The sequence below is a fragment of the Melampsora larici-populina genome (genome assembly GCF_000204055.1).
Source record: "Melampsora larici-populina 98AG31 unplaced genomic scaffold MELLAscaffold_7, whole genome shotgun sequence".
Taxonomy (NCBI): Eukaryota; Fungi; Basidiomycota; class Pucciniomycetes; order Pucciniales; family Melampsoraceae; genus Melampsora; species Melampsora laricis-populina.
The window spans coordinates 990,167-1,007,944 of NW_006768771.1; the positions used below are offsets into that span (position 1 = coordinate 990,167).

At 44.2% G+C, this 17,778-nt stretch overlaps 2 protein-coding genes across 2 annotated transcripts; one reads left to right on the plus strand and one right to left on the minus strand.

The window, feature by feature from the left end:
* Nucleotides 1-6,362: 6,362 nt before the first annotated feature.
* Nucleotides 6,363-7,762, minus strand: MELLADRAFT_95218 (uncharacterized protein; the record flags this gene model as incomplete). The annotated part of the gene is made up of 5 exons (XM_007406945.1): nt 6,363-6,414; nt 6,474-6,571; nt 6,641-6,987; nt 7,061-7,143; nt 7,218-7,762. 5 exons carry the CDS (start codon nt 7,760-7,762, stop codon nt 6,363-6,365), a joined length of 1,125 nt encoding a protein of 374 aa, XP_007407007.1.
* Nucleotides 7,763-11,303: 3,541 nt separating this feature from the next.
* MELLADRAFT_103818 (uncharacterized protein) lies at nt 11,304-11,750 on the plus strand (the record flags this gene model as incomplete). The annotated part of the gene is made up of 1 exon (XM_007406741.1): nt 11,304-11,750. The coding sequence occupies one exon, from the start codon at nt 11,304-11,306 to the stop codon at nt 11,748-11,750; it is 447 nt and encodes a 148-aa protein (XP_007406803.1).
* Nucleotides 11,751-17,778: the final 6,028 nt, after the last annotated feature.

Here is a 17,778-nt window from a genome sequence, read left to right on the forward strand (position 1 = left end):
GGCACGCCTGGGATACTTAATGGTGAAGGAGAGCTACAAAGTGGCAGGGAAGAGGTTCTTGATGTTAACCGACAACCACCTGTGTCACCAAAATGCTTCGGACTGTATCCGAAAAAAAAAAGAGGAAACCTGCCGGATCCAGTCCGAAAATGCGTACTCAGACCCTTCCAGACCCTTTAGACACATCTGAAGTGGCCTTTGAAAAAAAATCAAAGGTCACAATTCTCTCTGCCTAATGCTCCAGATGGATCTGGGCCAATAGTGGGCCGTGTAAGTCATGTAGCCACATTACATCTGGCCCCAGATCCATCTGAGTGTGCTTTACCTGACAAGTTCTGTACACTGGGACCCCAGATGCATCTGAGTGTGATTCATCACGTGTTCTGTGCACTGTGATTCCAGATGCATCTGCGTGTGATTTATCACGTGTTCTGTGAACCGTAATTCCAGATGCATCTGGGGTGATGTCAGATGCATCTGGATACGCTGATCTGGGTCATTGGTCAGATGACTCCACTTGAATGTACAGTATACTTCGTACAATCACCACAACAGATGCATCTGGCTACCAGATGCATCTGCTGACAAGCACTGCTTGTCATTTACTGCTTATAAAGCTCAAGTTTTGAGATACATCTGGCCATCAGATGCATCTGGTGGGCAGCTCAACACTGGTCACGCTGCTCTGGGTCATTGGTAAGATGTATGTATATACTGACAATCACAACCAATTGTCACACTAGCAGATGCATCTGGTGGTCACAGATGAATCTGCTGCTGACAAGCACTGCCTGTCATTTACTACTTATAAAAGCTCAAATTTCGAGATGCATCTGGTGGTGGGCAGCTCACTACACAGGTTGATATCACAGAAGACCCGTCAAAAAACATTTTTAGATTTCTTCAAAATTGAAGACATAATAACATATCACATATAGCAAGGAAAAAGATAAAGAAAAAGAAAAGCAGCAGCACAAACATCAAAAAGTTTTACAAAAACTTCACTTTATAACTTGAAGAAACAAAGGAATATAATAATGAAGGAAAAGACACCACAAAGAAACACAGAAAAGAAAAATTCAACGGTAAAGGTAGAGGTAAAGAGGTAAAGGTAGACAACACAATTGAAATACTTATTTATCATCAAATTACTCCTCATCCTCCTCCTCCTCCTCCTCCTCCTCCTCCTCATCATCATCATCATCAATATCTAGTCCTAGATCCTCCTCTTCCTCCTCCTCATCATCATCATCATCCTCATCCTCATCCTCATCCTCCTCTTCCTCATCATCATCAACATCCTGCTCTTCTTCGTCATCACTCACTATTTCACTTGACTTGATTTTGCTTGCACGCTTACCCTTACCTTTCGATGTTTTGATGGCCTGATTACCTTCATTTCCTCCCGAGTTTGAATCAGCACCAACCCTTTCCACACCGTCCAAAAGCTCCAATTGAAAATGGTTGCTTTTCAAATCATCTAACCATTCCTGTCGATGCACCTTGTGCATTGCCTTGTGGCCGACCTTCAAATCTTCAGCACTCAATTTTGATTCCGGTTCTTGAATAATTCGGACAGGGACTTTGCGTTTGACAAGACCTGCAACCGGGTCAGCTGTCAAAGGAAAGCATTTTCCTCTGGTCGGACGATAGCCAAGTACTTCGGCTACAAACAGTTGTGGCAGTCAATTACTATATCTCTGTGAACAAAAGGATGAAGTATGATTGAGCAGACTTACTGAGTTGCTGATTCAAAGCCCTGGCAAGTTCCGTTTTCAAGACATCGCTAGGTTGTGGCTGTTGAGTAGAGGTGGAAGCAATACCTGAACCGCACCGCTGCGATCCGCTAAGTCACAAAATTTTTGTAACGGTATACACAACCACTACATGGCCCACACGCTCTCGCCCCGCTTAATCTTGTAACTCGCTACATTATCAAAGGAGCGCGGCGGGTTTGAGACTCGCTTGCGCCCCGCTGCAACGTTTTGCCGGATCTGGGAGCGGGCAGAGTGTCCTATTCACAATTTTTTTTATTAATATGGACATGTGAAATAATATGTACACAAAGAGCGATATAAGAGCAGAAAAAAAAAGACAAACATGTGTTTTGCCAGCCAAAACAAGAGAATAAAGTGACAAATTGGTTAAATAAACGAGTGACGATAGGGACACAAAGGCTAAGAGACAAGATGAGAAAACAAGAAGCAGAACAGAAGTTGAACTCAAGACGCAAGGAAAAAGCAACACAGTAGAACAGAAGAGACGAGCGACATACAAAGAGTAAAAGAAAAAACCTAATCAAGGAAAACAAGAAGCGTAAATACTTAAGAGTGAGACTATATGTCTTTAATCTTCTTCTTCATGCTAGCTGCAAACGAGGTAACATAAGCAACAGCATCAGAAAATCGGCCAATTATGGGGATGTGGGATTGCAGCCATTGTCTGCATCCTACAGCTCGTGAGATGGTCTTGGGTTTCAAACCACCACGCGCAGGTACAGCAATGTCGGCTGCAGAAGAAAAAGTTCGCTCAACACAACAGGAGGTAGCTGAAACTGAGAGATAATCCTTGGAAACAGTTGCCAGGACAGGAAATTGTTCAGTGTTTTCCTAATGGAACCGAGAAAGCAATGATTAATACAAGTCTATGAGGTGAAGAATAAAAGAAAACTTACCCTCCACCAAGTGAGTTCCGATTGGCCAGGAGTGATCGGAACAGTTCCTTGTAGATAAATCTCCAGTTCAGAGGATCTGATCGAATCAGAATTTTGAAATGTAGCAGAAGAGGTAAAGATATCGAAGTGATCGAAAGGATTGGTGGAGGATGGACCGGGAGGAGGGGTGGATGGTGGAGTGACAGGCCAGTCAGAAAGCCTCTCCTGAAATACAGATTCAACAAGTTCCCTCGCTGCCTCTGCATACTCAGGGTAATGGAGGTCGAAGAATCGAAGTCGATACTTTGGATTCATGACTGTAGCCAGTACAATCACGTCCGAAGTGGCTGCTTCGTCTTGGTAAACTGAAAGCTTGACTAGCATGGTGTCGATCATTTGAATCAAACTTGGGAAATTCGAGCTGTCGCGTAACTGCTGAAGGACCTCGTTCACACGCAGGTACTCAGCCAGGAGCACCGAGCCCGACGCAAAGTCACCCTCCAACCGTTTGGTGGAGAAGTGAAAGACCTGAATATGTACATGAAGCAGTGGGATTAGTTATACGTTTTAGAGGTATGAGATAAGGAAAAAATACTGACTTTTAAAACCTTGCACAATTCTTCCACCGCGTCCCATTCCTCCATGGACATCATAGCACCTTGATAGTATCTTGTTTTTCTATCAGCAATGAGTATAGAATCAATAACCTAGAAAGCAGAATCAAATGAGTACAAACATAAGTGATCAATTCGAAAAGAAAACAGAGAAGACTCACATCACGAGCAGCAACCAAGTTGGAAAACATCGCTAAGTCGATGTTCCATCGTACACCCCATCCTGCAATGGGTGAAGGACCATCGTAGCCCATCTGAGCAGCTCGAGCTTGGAATTCCCCACGGCGGGCATTACTTCGAGTTAGGAGTGCGTTGATATCTTTGAGCTGGAAGATATGGCGATGATGAGGTCAGTTTAGTTGAACAGATCCAAGATAAGAGAGGGAAACAAAAACAATTACATAGCATCACTTACCTTTATAGCTCCCCGTACCACAACACAAGTGTCAGACGGTACATAATCATACCCTGGTCCATCTTCAACATCGGAGGTGGAGTCGGTAGGAGGATGTGATGAAGGCTGAGGACAGAGCTCATCGTCCGAATCGTCAGACTCGCATACAACCTCGGTCATGTCGTCATTGAGGACGATGGAAGGAATGGGAATGGTAGTGTTAGGAGGAGTAGTTGGTTTAATATGTCCAGCAGCTAATCCAATCGAATTCAAGCCATGCTTGACAACCAGCCCGAGCTTATGAGCAAAGCATCGGACATGGTTCTTCGAAGAGTTCCATTGTACTTTTTCCTCAGACTCCGAGAACATTTCTTGCATCTCAAGAGCCATCGTGTTGTTGTTGGAGCCGGAGTCAGTCGTTTGAGCTATCATGTAATGAGAGAAATTTCAAATTAGTTCGATAAAACTTATGATTCAAAGGAGAGAGACAACTCATCTTAGTATGAAGCTTGTTTGCAATCAAGAATCGGCCCACCGGGCGAGCAAGTAAGAAACCCATCTTATTCCAGGCCACTAGCTTGAGAGTGAGGTGAACTGATCTGTAATTCCAGTTATCGTCGATGAAATTGGCCGAAACCCCTATGAATGCATATCTATTACCCTTCGTCGTCCAAACGTCATGGACCAGCGAGAATTTTCCAGCGTTTTCCTAATTGGTCCAGAAGAAAATGAAGAAGTCAATGAATCGTTTGATTGAATAAACGAAGTTGGAGAGGTTGAACTTACCAAGACCATATTGATCACTGAAGAACTCAAGTTGACATACAGCTCCTTCGCAATTCCAGCAGCCCAAGTCGGAGTCCTCAAGTCAGCTCGTCGGTTAGCAAGCTTGAATGCGGCACGTAAAGGACCGTCATAGAAGCGGTTGAATGGAAGCGCGTGCCACAAGATCCAGATCACAAGGACAGTGTTGCAAAGTTCGACACTGAAGGTGGCTTGTGAGAGAAAGCCATCGAGAGTTTGTTGACCGTTAGCGTCGTTCAAGGGCTGAGCACTTTCGGCTTGATCTTGATGCCAAGTTTTAGGCAACTTGACACCTGCCTGGATGGCTCGAGCTCGTCGGGGACAGGCAGCTCGACCTTTAGCTCCATCCCGATGAGCGTATAGATTGTAATGACTACGAGCACCACGAACAAAACGTCCCCTACACCAGCGGCACTGGAAGCTTCGGGGGTCGTCCCCTGACTTCAAATTCAATCAAAATGATGTTAGATAAGTTCGAGTTACAAGAGAATGAGTGAAAAGAGTAGTGAAATGAGACCTTACCTCGCCTTTGACATGAGTCGGGGGGTTGAAGTACTCCAATAGCTTGGCAACACGATCAAGTTGCGCACGTCGGACACCAGCAGACGGAACAACCTCAATTTCAGACTCTTGATCGACGTCGATAACATCGGGAACAGTGGCCTATATCAATCCGAAAGTTTTGGTCAGTTAGTTATCACCAATAATAACTAGGATAACTTACTTCAACTCGCCCTTTCCTCGATTTCTTGGAAGGGCCTCGAGTTAAGCCAATAGATGCACCAGAACCACGGGGACGGCCTCGACTCTTAACCACATGAACCTTAGCTTTGGTCTTACGGGCCTTCTTCTTGTTCTTGGGAGGAACAGGTGAGTTACCCGGGTCGGAATCTTCAACCAGTACAATACCATCCCCACCAACACCATCAGTAGTATCGGATTGACCACTGCTAATCTCGTACACACTTGCTTCGTTATCAGAAGTATTAACATTGCGAACAGGGGATGGTCGAAGGGAAGCGACACGTAAATCTGGAGACTGAGCGATAAAGCCGGGTCTGGGTTGAGTAGGAGTTCTAGGACAAAGGGTTGGACCACTGGTGGCAGGAGCAAGAGACAAGCTTGAAGGTAACATCTTTAACTATGATTTATCGGAAACGTTGAAGGAAATTGTGATTAGTAAAGGGATTCGATGAATTAAATTAACTTTTTGAACAAGTATCTGAGCAGAATTTTCGAAGCGAAGAAAATTGGGAAGGAGGGAACTTGGAAATGGTGAATACGTACGATATAAATAGGCTCAGGAAATTGATAGTCGACTAGCTTCATGCAGTAAGCCATGACGCCAAAATCGGGGAGGTCAACCCCCATATGGACTGCAAGGGTTATGACAACGAAATATTCGAACTATCTAAGATCGATTATAAGATCAAGGTGAGAGACGTTCCGTATCAGCTGAGGAAGGAGAGATGAGATGAGGCTGAAAGAGTGAGTTGACTTACGGTTTTTGAGGTGAAGGCGAGATCGATGGCGTCAGTCAGTCAAGGATTGGCTTCCTTTCAGAGAAAATGCCGGATATCTGGCATTTTCTGAAAGGAAAGGGGTGATATCGAGTATGGTAGTGGTTCCTTTGATGTAGTGGAATTAACCCGCTACTTCAAGGATCTGACAGCTCGCAGCGTGGCGGTATTTCCGACCGCCCCACTAAATCCGCGCTCCCCTACATCGAAAAAAATTCTATGGGAGCGCGGGCGGGGCGCAAATACCCGCTGCACTGGGTATCCTGAAGCGCGGGCGGGGCGAACCGCTCCCCTTGCGCTCCCCTTCCGCTTTTTGCGGCGGAACGCTTCAGACGTTGGTGGAAGCCTTTGATTTCTTCTTGGCAGTTGTGTGTTGATTATGCGAGATCGCTTTGATCATCGACTCTCCCTGCGCCACAGTTGCAAATACTCGGGAGAGGCCGATTTCGCGATCTGCCCATTTAGTGATCGCAGGTACAGAGGTGTACTTCCGAGACCATCCAGTCCCGGTGTCTTTAGCTGGAGGATGGGCACTGGCAGCTAGGAAGGCATACTTGAATTTTAATCGGTCGCCATCACGGGCAAGCTAAGAGGATCAAGCACGCATGAAACATCAACCAATGCAGCAGAGCGAAGTGCAATAAGACACACTTACAAGTTTACCAAGCTGTCTAACACGCTTTAAGGAGCGTTTATTCATATCCTTTCCAGAGTGGCATTTGCCTTCACACCGAATGACTTTGGCGTGATCGACTAGTTCATCGTAGATAGGGCGATATTTTTCTTCATCTTCAAGAGTCAGCAAAGGTACTTGTGGAGCAGCTCCGTCCGGTTCAGGTTCCTCGTCAGTTGGCCGATCAAGATTGGGAATGCCTGCTAACGCAAAAAAATATTTGTCCATGAAAACTCGGCGTTGATCGGTAGTGTAAGTTTCTGTCCAAAGTCGGCCAGCCTTTTTGTTTCGAACTGCCAATACCATCCTCTCTCCTCCGTTTAATGGCACTAGATTGGATTGTATGATATCATCATCAGTTATCACACTTTATAACTGATTATGATAAACAGGTGAACATACTGCGAAGCTTTAGGGAGTCTTTCCCATACGCCATGAAACGGCGAAAGGCATCACGAGACCGAGGATTAGTTACTCCTTCGCCACTATTCAGAAGAAAAAAGAAAGTCGTGAATTCGCTTATCGGTGCAGATTTGGAGGTGTAATTATGGGTACTTACAGTTTATCTTCCAAAGTTTCGAGTTTCACTTTGGCAAGTCCAGCAAACAGCAGCTTTGCTTTCCGATAATTATGTCTAGCTATCTTTGCCGCCGATAGAATCTCGGAAGGTATGTGCGACGCATACTTCTCCCTTGCGTTGATCATTGCCTGAACACGAGATCCCATCCAAGTTCTCCCAATAGTACTGATGTTTTGAAGAGTGAAAGTCTTGTCAAACTCTTCCACATCGTTACTGAAGGTTTCATTTGAAAGTGACACAATTGGATTATTGTTGGTCGGCTCGGGTGCAGAATTCGATTGTTGAGTGTCTCCAGCTTGATTTGCAGTTAAATTATTGTCCGCATCAGTGGCAGGATTTCCTTTTTGTTGCTTTCTTCCACCGGCATTAGTGCTAGTTGTGTCACCCAAAGCAGTTGCTTGGTTGTGTTTCCTCGACGTCTTCGCTTGCGACTTTGATTTGTCAGTTTGTATCGCAGGTTGGGCTGCTGATGTGGCCGATTTTGAGGCGGATCCAGATCCTGATTTGGCACGAGTGGTTCTCATATTGATTCTGAAGAATGGAGGTTATTGAAAAAAACCGGCTTGATGATGGTTGAAGGGCGGAGGTGGTCAGGAAGTGAAGAAGATCGATAGTGGAGGTTCAGAAGTTGGATGTTGGAAATGAGGATGAAGGCTTGGTCCGATCGGAAAGTGGCGTGAGGGCTCAGACGTATCCCATACCATCTCGGGGCCAGAGGTATCTGGCCGGATACGTCTGGCTGCTAACCCAGACCATCTCGGGGCCAGACGTATCTGGCCGGATACGCCTGGCTGCTATCCCAGACCATATCGGGGCCAGACGTATCTGGCCGGATACGCCTGGCTGCTATCCCAGACCATATCGGGGCCAGACGTATCTGGCCGGATACGTCTGGCTGCTACATTATATCCGGTGTCTTCTTTCACACCAGATGTATCTGGTGTATCTGGGCCCAAATATGGGGTTCTCGCTGTTCAGATCAGATGGATCTGGGTAATACAATCGATCAAACAGCACTGGGTGTGTTTCTCTTGATCCAGAGCTTGAGAAAGTGTGGATCAGGTCTCGATCTAGGCACCACATGCGAAAGGAAGAGTCAAGGATCAAGTATACCCAATAGGTTCGGAGAAAGACCTAGAAAGACTCGTATATTCTTCAAACAAACAGTGGTGACCTGGGAAAGGAATTGATCATTCCCACCCCAGTCATTTGAATGTGTATGTGTATAAACTCAACATCAACTCTGAATGGGAAAGAGAAGGAGCGCTAAGGAGCCTCTTGTTCATGTTATACATTCTTACATTTCAGAGGAGCCTCTCGTTCTTTTTATACATAAGTACTTACTTTTTAGAGAAGAACACATAAGTGTCAAATGAAGCATGCCGTTTCAATACTATACAATTTTATACTTTTAATAGAGTCTCCCGGTATAGACACAATAAATATATCAGACCCACTGTTTGACGTTCATGATGTGAATGATTACAGGGGCTCATTCCAAAACCGAAAGTCGCTTTCTTTGAGCTTTTGGAACAATCTAAGATCCCAAAAACCGCATAAGTAAGTTGATGTTGGACCAAATGCAATGATACAATGATGAGGTGTGTTCAAGAAGGAAATTGAAGGGTACTTCACTGACACGAAATTTCCAAAAGGACAGTGGCAACTTGTAAGGGCCACCAAAAGTTTTACTTGAGGTTTCTGAAATACTGAAATTAGGAATATCTCAGCGGATATTACTCCAAACCTGATGATCCAATAATGAAAGATGTTGAAAATGAAAATTCAACGGTAGTTAATTATGACCAAATGTGGAAAACTCTTTGTTGTGAGGGCCAAAACAAGCTTTATTTGAAGTGTTGGGACATTCTGAACTGGTGAAAAATGCAATATCTCAGCAGATATTAGTCCCATCCTAATGATTCAACAATAAAAGTTGTTGGAAAAAAAATTTCAACTGTAGTTTATTATGACAAAATTTGCAAAATCCATTGTTGTGAGGGCCAACAAAAGGTTTACTTGAGGTGTCGGGAGATTCTGAAATACTGAAATTTGGCATATCTCAGCGGATATTACTCCAAACCTGATGATCCAATAATGAAAGATGTTGAAAATGAAAATTCAACTGTAGTTAATTATGACCAAATGTGGAAAACTCTTTGTTGTGAGGGCCAACACAAGCTTTATTTGAAGTGTTGGGACATTCTGAACTGGTGAAAAATGCAATATCTCAGCAGATATTAGTCCCATCCTAATGATTCAACAATGAAAGTTGTTGGAAAAAAAATTTCAACTGTAGTTTATTATGACAAAATTTGCAAAATCCTTTGCTGTGAGGGCCAACAACAAAAGGTTTACTTGAGGGGTCGGGAGATTCTGAAATGGAGAAAATTGCAATATCTCAGCAGATATTACTCCAAACCTGATGATCCAATAATGAAAGTGATTCCAAATAGAAAAATATTTTCCATTTAATAAGAGAATTTTTCAAAAAGACCACTTCTTGGTGCACTTTTGGTGCAAATGAGCATTTGATGCACATTTTGACATGTCCATATCTCCGCCAGTTTTTGTTATTTATTATTTGCCTTTGTTCTAGTGATTTCCTGAACATTTTTAGGGGTAGTTTATTAGTGAAGTTTGAGCCTAAAGTGACTTTGAAAATTCTCTAAAATTTCAGCTCAGAATCGCATATATTTGATGTTTTAAGCTCAAGTATGCCAACATCACTCATTTTGCTCAAATGTGGTTTGTTCAAGGAGGGGAAATCAAATGCCATAAGTATATATAGTGCATTTGAAACACATTTGAACATAAAATAACCCACCTGAAATCACATCCACCCACTATAATCACTAATTTGACATCCTTGATGACCATATTAGTGACTTTAGGCCAGCACCAACCTCATGGTGCTGGCCTTGTTATTATTTATGAATCCAAATTGTGTTGCACTCTTGATAAAGTGCAACAGCAGATACTTATACTTATCTGTAAGAATCAATCAAGAAATAAGTCAGTGTCATAAAGGAATGTCATGAAGAAACAAGGAGAGATAATAAAGAGGAATCAAACCAACACTCAAACCATCAAATCAAACTCAATCATCAATAAGTTGTTTGTGAATCAAAAGATTCTTCTCTTTAAAGCTTGAAGAAATTCTCAAATATATTTGAGATAAATAACAAATCAAGATAGAGGTGTATATATACAAAGGTTGAAAAAAAACATAGTATCATTAAGATGGTACATGAACATGTTCAGATGATGAACTGCGTTGAGAAGAAAATTCCTTCAATCTCCAACTCCTGGAGGAATTTTTTGCACCTCTACATGGGAGTATGAGGGCCTGATGTTATGGTAGATAGGTGCTACCTTCTGCCTTCAATTCTGAAGGTAGCATTGGTCCAATGACCAAACTGATAGCAGGTTGATAAGGACGGTAGGCTGGTGGTACGCACTATACACCCAATTTATATGATGAAATGAAAGACTCTGACAACTTGAATTTTAAATCACCACTGTTGACTAGCTTTGTAATAGCATGGTAAACAAGTGTTCTAAGATATAGATGGTTCTGATGAGCACTATTTTATTTCCATCCAACACCACCATATACTATAACCAACTTTCCATATCATTGTAATTTGATATTATGATGTTGTATGATGAATGTCATTCAGCAATGAATGATGAATCATAATCATTCATCATTCAGAATGATGATACAATGATGATACATAGTGTCATCATTCAGCATCAGCGTTATACTTCAAGAGGAAAAGCTATAATGTACATCAGTCCGTTTTTCAGCGAAATTGGTGTGTCCAAATACGTCATCCAGGCCCAATTGAATATGAACAATCACATGTCCCCAACGCATTCCAGACTAGTTGACTGAAAGTGTTTTTTTTTTGACAAGTTGCCATCAAATCTGTTAGTCTTCATTTTTGTTTGAAAGCGGAAAATGAAACGTTTGAACAACTTCCTTTTCCGTTAGTTTTTCTAATACGTCGTATCAGTTTTTTTCGGTTCAACGTACGCATCAAACATACATCAAACACAATGTCTGACTCGCGAATACCGTGCCCTCTTGGCAAGCTTGTTCAAAAGAAATCTAGGCGCCTGGGCAGTTCGGCGCAAGAATTAGCCGATCTTGAAGAGATGGAGGAGGACTATGTGGTTCCTTTTCTTGATAGACTATCGCAGGCCATTATTCACCCCGAGCAACTCGATACGAACAATACAAATCATCCGCCATCACCGCAAGATCAATTTGATCATAACTTCAATGACGTCGGCGATGATGTTAGGATGATGACTGACGAATCGAGTTCAGATTCTGAGTCGGATGTGGACTCAGAACCCGAAATTCCTGGATTGGCTTACGTTCATCTCACTGGCTGCTCAACCTATCAGGAACGCCGGATAAGGGAAGCTCAAAAATGGAAAGAGATCACTGGAGTGATGTTCTTGACTTTCATGAAATGTCGGCTGATTAGAAGAGGTTAACCAGATAAGTGGAATCTTGATTTGAAAAAGCCATGCTATTGCAACAAATCTAGGACGACCACGCGAACAGTTGACTTGATTGACATAATTGGTTAGTTTTGTGTTTTTAAGTTTTAATGGCTGAGTAACTAACTTTTGTCGAAACAGGCAGCTGGAGAGTTCCAGTGATGTTCTGCTCGTGCCAAATTGATCAGGTGCGACTTATTCAGATGGGATATATAGGTAGCTCACCCGGACACCCTCAAACGGCGTTCTCCATTCGAATGCTTTGTTTTCATCACTGTATCTGGAAATATTGCAACGTCCGGGTGCAACCTTTTGCACAGGCAATTGACAACTTCCTTGATTTGACTCACGCCATCCTCTGGAACCGAAAAGGGGAAGACGTAAGGCTCTTGGACATTGAAATCAACTCAAGCTTCATTCTGATTTACGTGCTTTTATATGTAATATAGGCTAGACAGTGGAGATTTACACTCACATCGGCCGTGGATGTTTATCGAGAAATGATGCGATTAGAACAAGAATTAAGCGAGCAAGCACTTGAACTTACGGGCTTTGGAAAGCTCAAATCGAAATGTCCAAGATGTTACGGACGGTTTTCAGGACGGCTACCGGCAGATGAACCTGATGTGCTGGTCTGTCTTGATTGCAACTTCCAGCAGCGTCGCCATAAATCTGCGAGTGTTGAATTGGACGCCATTCAAAAAAAGATACCTTCACTCTTCTTGTCCAAAGACCACCTGAACAAGTGGGCTCAGAAACCTGATCCGAATCGAGCTCTGTCCGCAGTGGGTACTGGGAATCTTTCTTACTGAAATTTGAGCTCATACCTGTGTGTTACGTCGACAGGATCAGTGCAGCACTCAACATACAGCGGCAAACGACCGCCGTACTGGTAGTACATGGCGAGCATTTGATGACACTGGCTTATCTGTCATGTGTTGCAGGCACGACCACGTCCTGGCCTATGTGAACGTGGTTCAAAGTGGAGAAAAGTGTGTACTTACTTCTTGTTTCTTCTCCCAATAATCAAGATAATCGGAAACTGATGGTATGATATCAGAGCTTATTTTGCACATGCTTTGATTGATTGGCTGTTTAAACAGCTTCGTAGTGCAGAAGGTCCACCTAAACGAGTGGGTGTCATCTACGACATCGGGTGTAATCTCGAGAAGGGAATTGTAAAGGTGAGTCCAGAAAAACCACTCAAACCAAACAATCCATCTTCACTGATACTGTTTCGTGAGTTTATCAATAGCATAAGCTTTTTGAGACGGAAAGGAATGATGGTCAAATGAAATTTGCGACAGGCGCGTTTCATTCATATGCCCATGCATATGGATGTCGACTCGCCTATGATCCGCGAAGGAATAAGGGTTGGGGAAAATCAGATGGTGAAGGACCTGAACGTGTGTGGTTCAAACTGTCCTCGCAAGTTTCTGTCAATCGCTATGCAACAAGTCAGCATAGACTTGTATCGTTGGAGCTCAAAACGAAGCACATGAATCGTGTCTCCCTTGAGAACACGGGTGAGATAGATTATCTTTGAATAATCTAAACTACCCACTGATATTGCCAATATCGATTTGAAACAGTCAAATCATTCCAATCAAAATTGAAACAATATGAGAAAGAGCTTGCCGACAACGAACAGATACTTGAAGGCTTGTGGATTTCGGAGGGGAGGCTTCCCGAGTATTATGCCGAGCAGTGGGCTCGGCAACGTGAATGTCAGCTTGAACTCCTGGGTAACCATGCTCTACAGGACTTGACTGCCCAGTTGGAGCGTTTGGTCGACCTTGAAGAGAACCTGCGGGTGTCTGTGTAAGTCTTCATTTGGTTCAGTTGTCAACTCATAATCATCATATTGACCACTCTCTCTTAGTCGGCGTCTGGAGGAGCTTCGTGAGAAGCGTCGAAGAACTCGAACCGAAGACGAAAATGCTGAACTTGCTAGCCTTCCTGCCAATCTTGTCTTTTTGGAAGTGGAAATAAACGAGGTTGTTGCTGAACTAGGAAGCGAAGACTTTCGAGAAATTCCAGGAGCCTCAGGTGCATTCTCATTTGAATCTACTGATTGGCTTGATGGTACTTAGCCTTTTTGAATTTGTCACTTTTGCCACTTTTTCAAGACCAAAAAGGCAGGGCTCTGATACGAATTCGAATCGCCAAGTCCCGTCTGTACGAAGCCAGAGTTGGGATAATAGATTTACAAAAACGTTGGGATAAACCAGGCCTAGGTATGTGAATTACCTGGCTTCTGATACTTCTCCAACAACGAGGTAGCTTATTGCTATACATGTTAGGCACAAAGGTCCAACAATCTTTCAAACAGCAGATGAGAGCGAAGATAAAATTATTGAAAAAGAAGTGGAATACATATCATGATCTTGTTATCAAGTATAACGACACCTACGATCCGGATGATCCAATAATTTGCCCAAACCTAGAGCGTGTACAAAAGTTGGATATTGAGGACGCATTCTGGAACTTTGGCAACTTGACCCATCCAGAAGAAGACTGGGCTGTAAATCCGGCTACGCAAGCAGGCATTGACGCCTTTTTGAAGATACGAGGCTGTACTGAAGAACTACGGCGTATTGGCCTTGAAGTACTCCAAGTGGTGGATTGGTCATTGGAAATGTCAGTCAAACTGGAGTCATTAATGACTGTATGTGACGCAGGTATGTACATTTCTTTTTCATGTGAAATAAAACTCATCTGACATCAACCTTTGGTGATACCATAGCTTGGCGAAGTGATGATTTTGATCACCGCAAGCCAATTGAGTGGGTATTTGGGAAGCCTCAGGTTTCAAAGCAAATTTGGGATGAGTGCGCGGAAGTTTTGGCTTCACTGCACTCATCACTATTGCACGATCACTGTCGTCTATGGATCAATTGGGGTCCTGACAGTATGGTAGATTTATTGCATCAAACATGCACATATACCGATGTCCCGGTTGAGGTGTATGAAGAATTGTCTCAAGGTTGGATGAGACTGGTCCGTGGCGCTCTTGCTACATGGGATATTCTAGTCCCTTGCGGACGGGCAGCTGATAACCTGGAAGTGGCTCCTGAAAATGATGATGAGATCTTCTACAATGAATTGGCAATACTTCTTGATGATGTAATGATAGATGGAGATGTGTTATGACGTAATTAATGTTTTTGGTGTGTTTTTGATAGTGAGTTGAGAAGATTTATCTGGCCTTCAGACTCATCCGAAAGGCGTGTTGACCTGTTACAGATATATCTGGGGAGCGGATGCATCTGTGACTGGATACTCTGGTATCCTCACACATCTGGAAAGCGCTTCACAGATATTGAGTTGAATCTGACATGGCTTACATCATCATCTGCCAGTGGGTCATCCGGCCAGATGCATTTATTAGTGCTTGTAAGCAGATGCATCTGAGATCCGGAACATCCAGATGCATCTGGTAGTCTGCCAATTGGTTATATTGGACAAACAGCAGAAGCATCTGACCAATGACCCAGATCAGTGTGTCCGGATGCATCTGGAATCACAGTGCACAGAACACGTGATGAATCACACTCAGATGCATCTGGGGTCCCAGTGTACAGAACTTGTCAGGTAAAGCACACTCAGATGGATCTGGGGCCAGATGTAATGTGGCTACATGACTTACACGGCCCACTATTGGCCCAGATCCATCTGGAGCATTAGGCAGAGAGAATTGTGACCTTTGATTTTTTTTCAAAGGCCACTTCAGATGTGTCTAAAGGGTCTGGAAGGGTCTGAATACGCATTTTCGGACTGGATCCGGCAGGTTTCCTCTTTTTTTTTCGGATACAGTCCGAAGCATTTTGGTGACACAGGTGCCGACAACACCGTGACGGAATACGCAATTCGAAACGGAAAGTCGAGGGATCGTTCTGTGAACCTCGAGTGGCGACGATTACAAGACTTGCTGATCCGAGACCAGGCATGTATAGAAGTAAGAAGGGTGAAGTCAGAGGACAACGCCGCCGATCGGCTCTCACGAGGCCTAGACTCCACAAAACATGTCACAGATATAGTATTAGTAGACATACCAGAAGACCTTAAAGGATTTGTCGTGCAGGAGAAATAAAGCCCAACGAAAATAACGACTACCAAGAAATCGGCCTCCCTAGATGAAAGACCTACCTAGACACTTCAAAGACGCAGCAGAAGGGGCATCGAGAGCCGGAAAACACGCCGCATCGGGTAGCTGGGCGACGTCGACTTTAACGGGTTACAGTTCGGGAATGAGCAAATTCATCGAGTTCAAAGACAAGACGTCAGCTGGTTTCGACGCGGGAAATCCAATATCCGACATTGACATATACGACTTTATTGCCTGGGCAGGGAAATCAGCAGCGGAAGTAGAGGACGGACCTGATAAGGCGATTAGCTCGGTGACAATCAAGAAATATCTTGACGGGATTCGTGCCTGGAACATAGTCCGCCACACCGCAATCCCAACAGCACACCCAGCGGTCGTAAAGACCCTGCTATCAGCAACAAAACGACAGGAAGAGGAGAAGGCCTTAGTGACTATAAAGAACCCGATAATGATTCGACAACTTTTCAAACTCCTGGAGGCAACTTACAATGGTTCCAAGACCGACCAACTCGTAGGAACAGTCGGTTTAGTGGCCTTCTGGGGGATGGCCAGACTGGGGGAACTCCTTCGTACGACGGTGGAGAGCGGTGCGATCCTAAGGAGGCACGTGGAGTTCGGATCTAAGAAAGGCACACGGTTCATCAAGATCCACCTGAGGAAAGCGAAGACCGCAAAACCCGGTGAAGTTCAAATAATTCACTTACAGCAACAGATGAACGTGCTCGACCCGGTAGTAGCCATTAGACGCTGGATGGATCGACAGCCTGATCAGAACCCCAATAGTTTCCTATTCGCTGCGCGCCACAAGGGTGAAGTCAAGCCGCTCACAAAGACCAGGTTCGTAAACGCGGTGGAGAAAGTCTGGGGGAAAGCGAGTGTTGGTACTTGGAGCGGCCACTCCTTTCGAGTCGGAGGCGCATCGCTCCGGTTCAACCTAAAGACACCAATGGAGAAAATTGCTCGGCAGGGGAGATGGACTTCCTTAACGTATTTGCGATACCTAAAGGCATACAACCAAGACGAGTTAGCAGACACAGAGACCTTTTTAAAGGCGATTTTAGACGTGAATTGGGGAGAACGGATGACACCAGACATGTAGAGACTGTAGAAAGTGCGAGAGAAGGTTAGATATGAGACGTAGAAATGAAAGATGTAGAAAGTGCGAGCGAAGTTTAGATAGGAGACGTTCGAATTGAGAGACAGAATTGATCACATGTGAGCAAAGTAGATGACCCTTAGAGGTGAGACCATGTGAGACAAACCCTATACCTGAGAAGGTTCAGCCAGTTTGAATGGGAACGCCACTTGTCCTGAGAAGATTGACAGTGGCGAGAAGATGTCAGAAGGGGAAGAAGTGAGTACAGGTGCTTGACAAGCGTAAGGGGTGTGTGCCTGATAGGCTCAGGACGCAAGATCATGCACCTGAGTGAGGGTGACCAGGCACACACACCAGAGAGGTACCCCATGCACGCACGCTTATCACGGAGGGTGGGGGGGCCCGGGATGGAGGAATCCCGCCTGGACCCTTGGTTCACGAAAACCAAGTCCAGAGACGGGGACCTTCACTACCCCAACCCGCGAGCTCTTGACTCACACGTGAAGAGCTCGTATCCGGGCAGGACACTCATCACAGAATAGCCCGCAGGGCTTGCAGCAGTTTTAGACAAATAAAATTTGGGCTAAAACTGACTCAGCCATCCCTTCACTCAACGCGCATGAGTAGAATGGACCAGATGTTGCATTCAAATATTTACAATGTGGGATGATATGCCATCATGCGGCTAGGGAACACATATGTCAAGGCCAAATTTTTCAAGGCAAGACAAGAAAGTCTTGATGATTTCAAAGCTTGCCTGTCGGTGGCCAAGAAGCACCAATTGTGCCATAACCACAAATTGACAAATTCCCCCATTT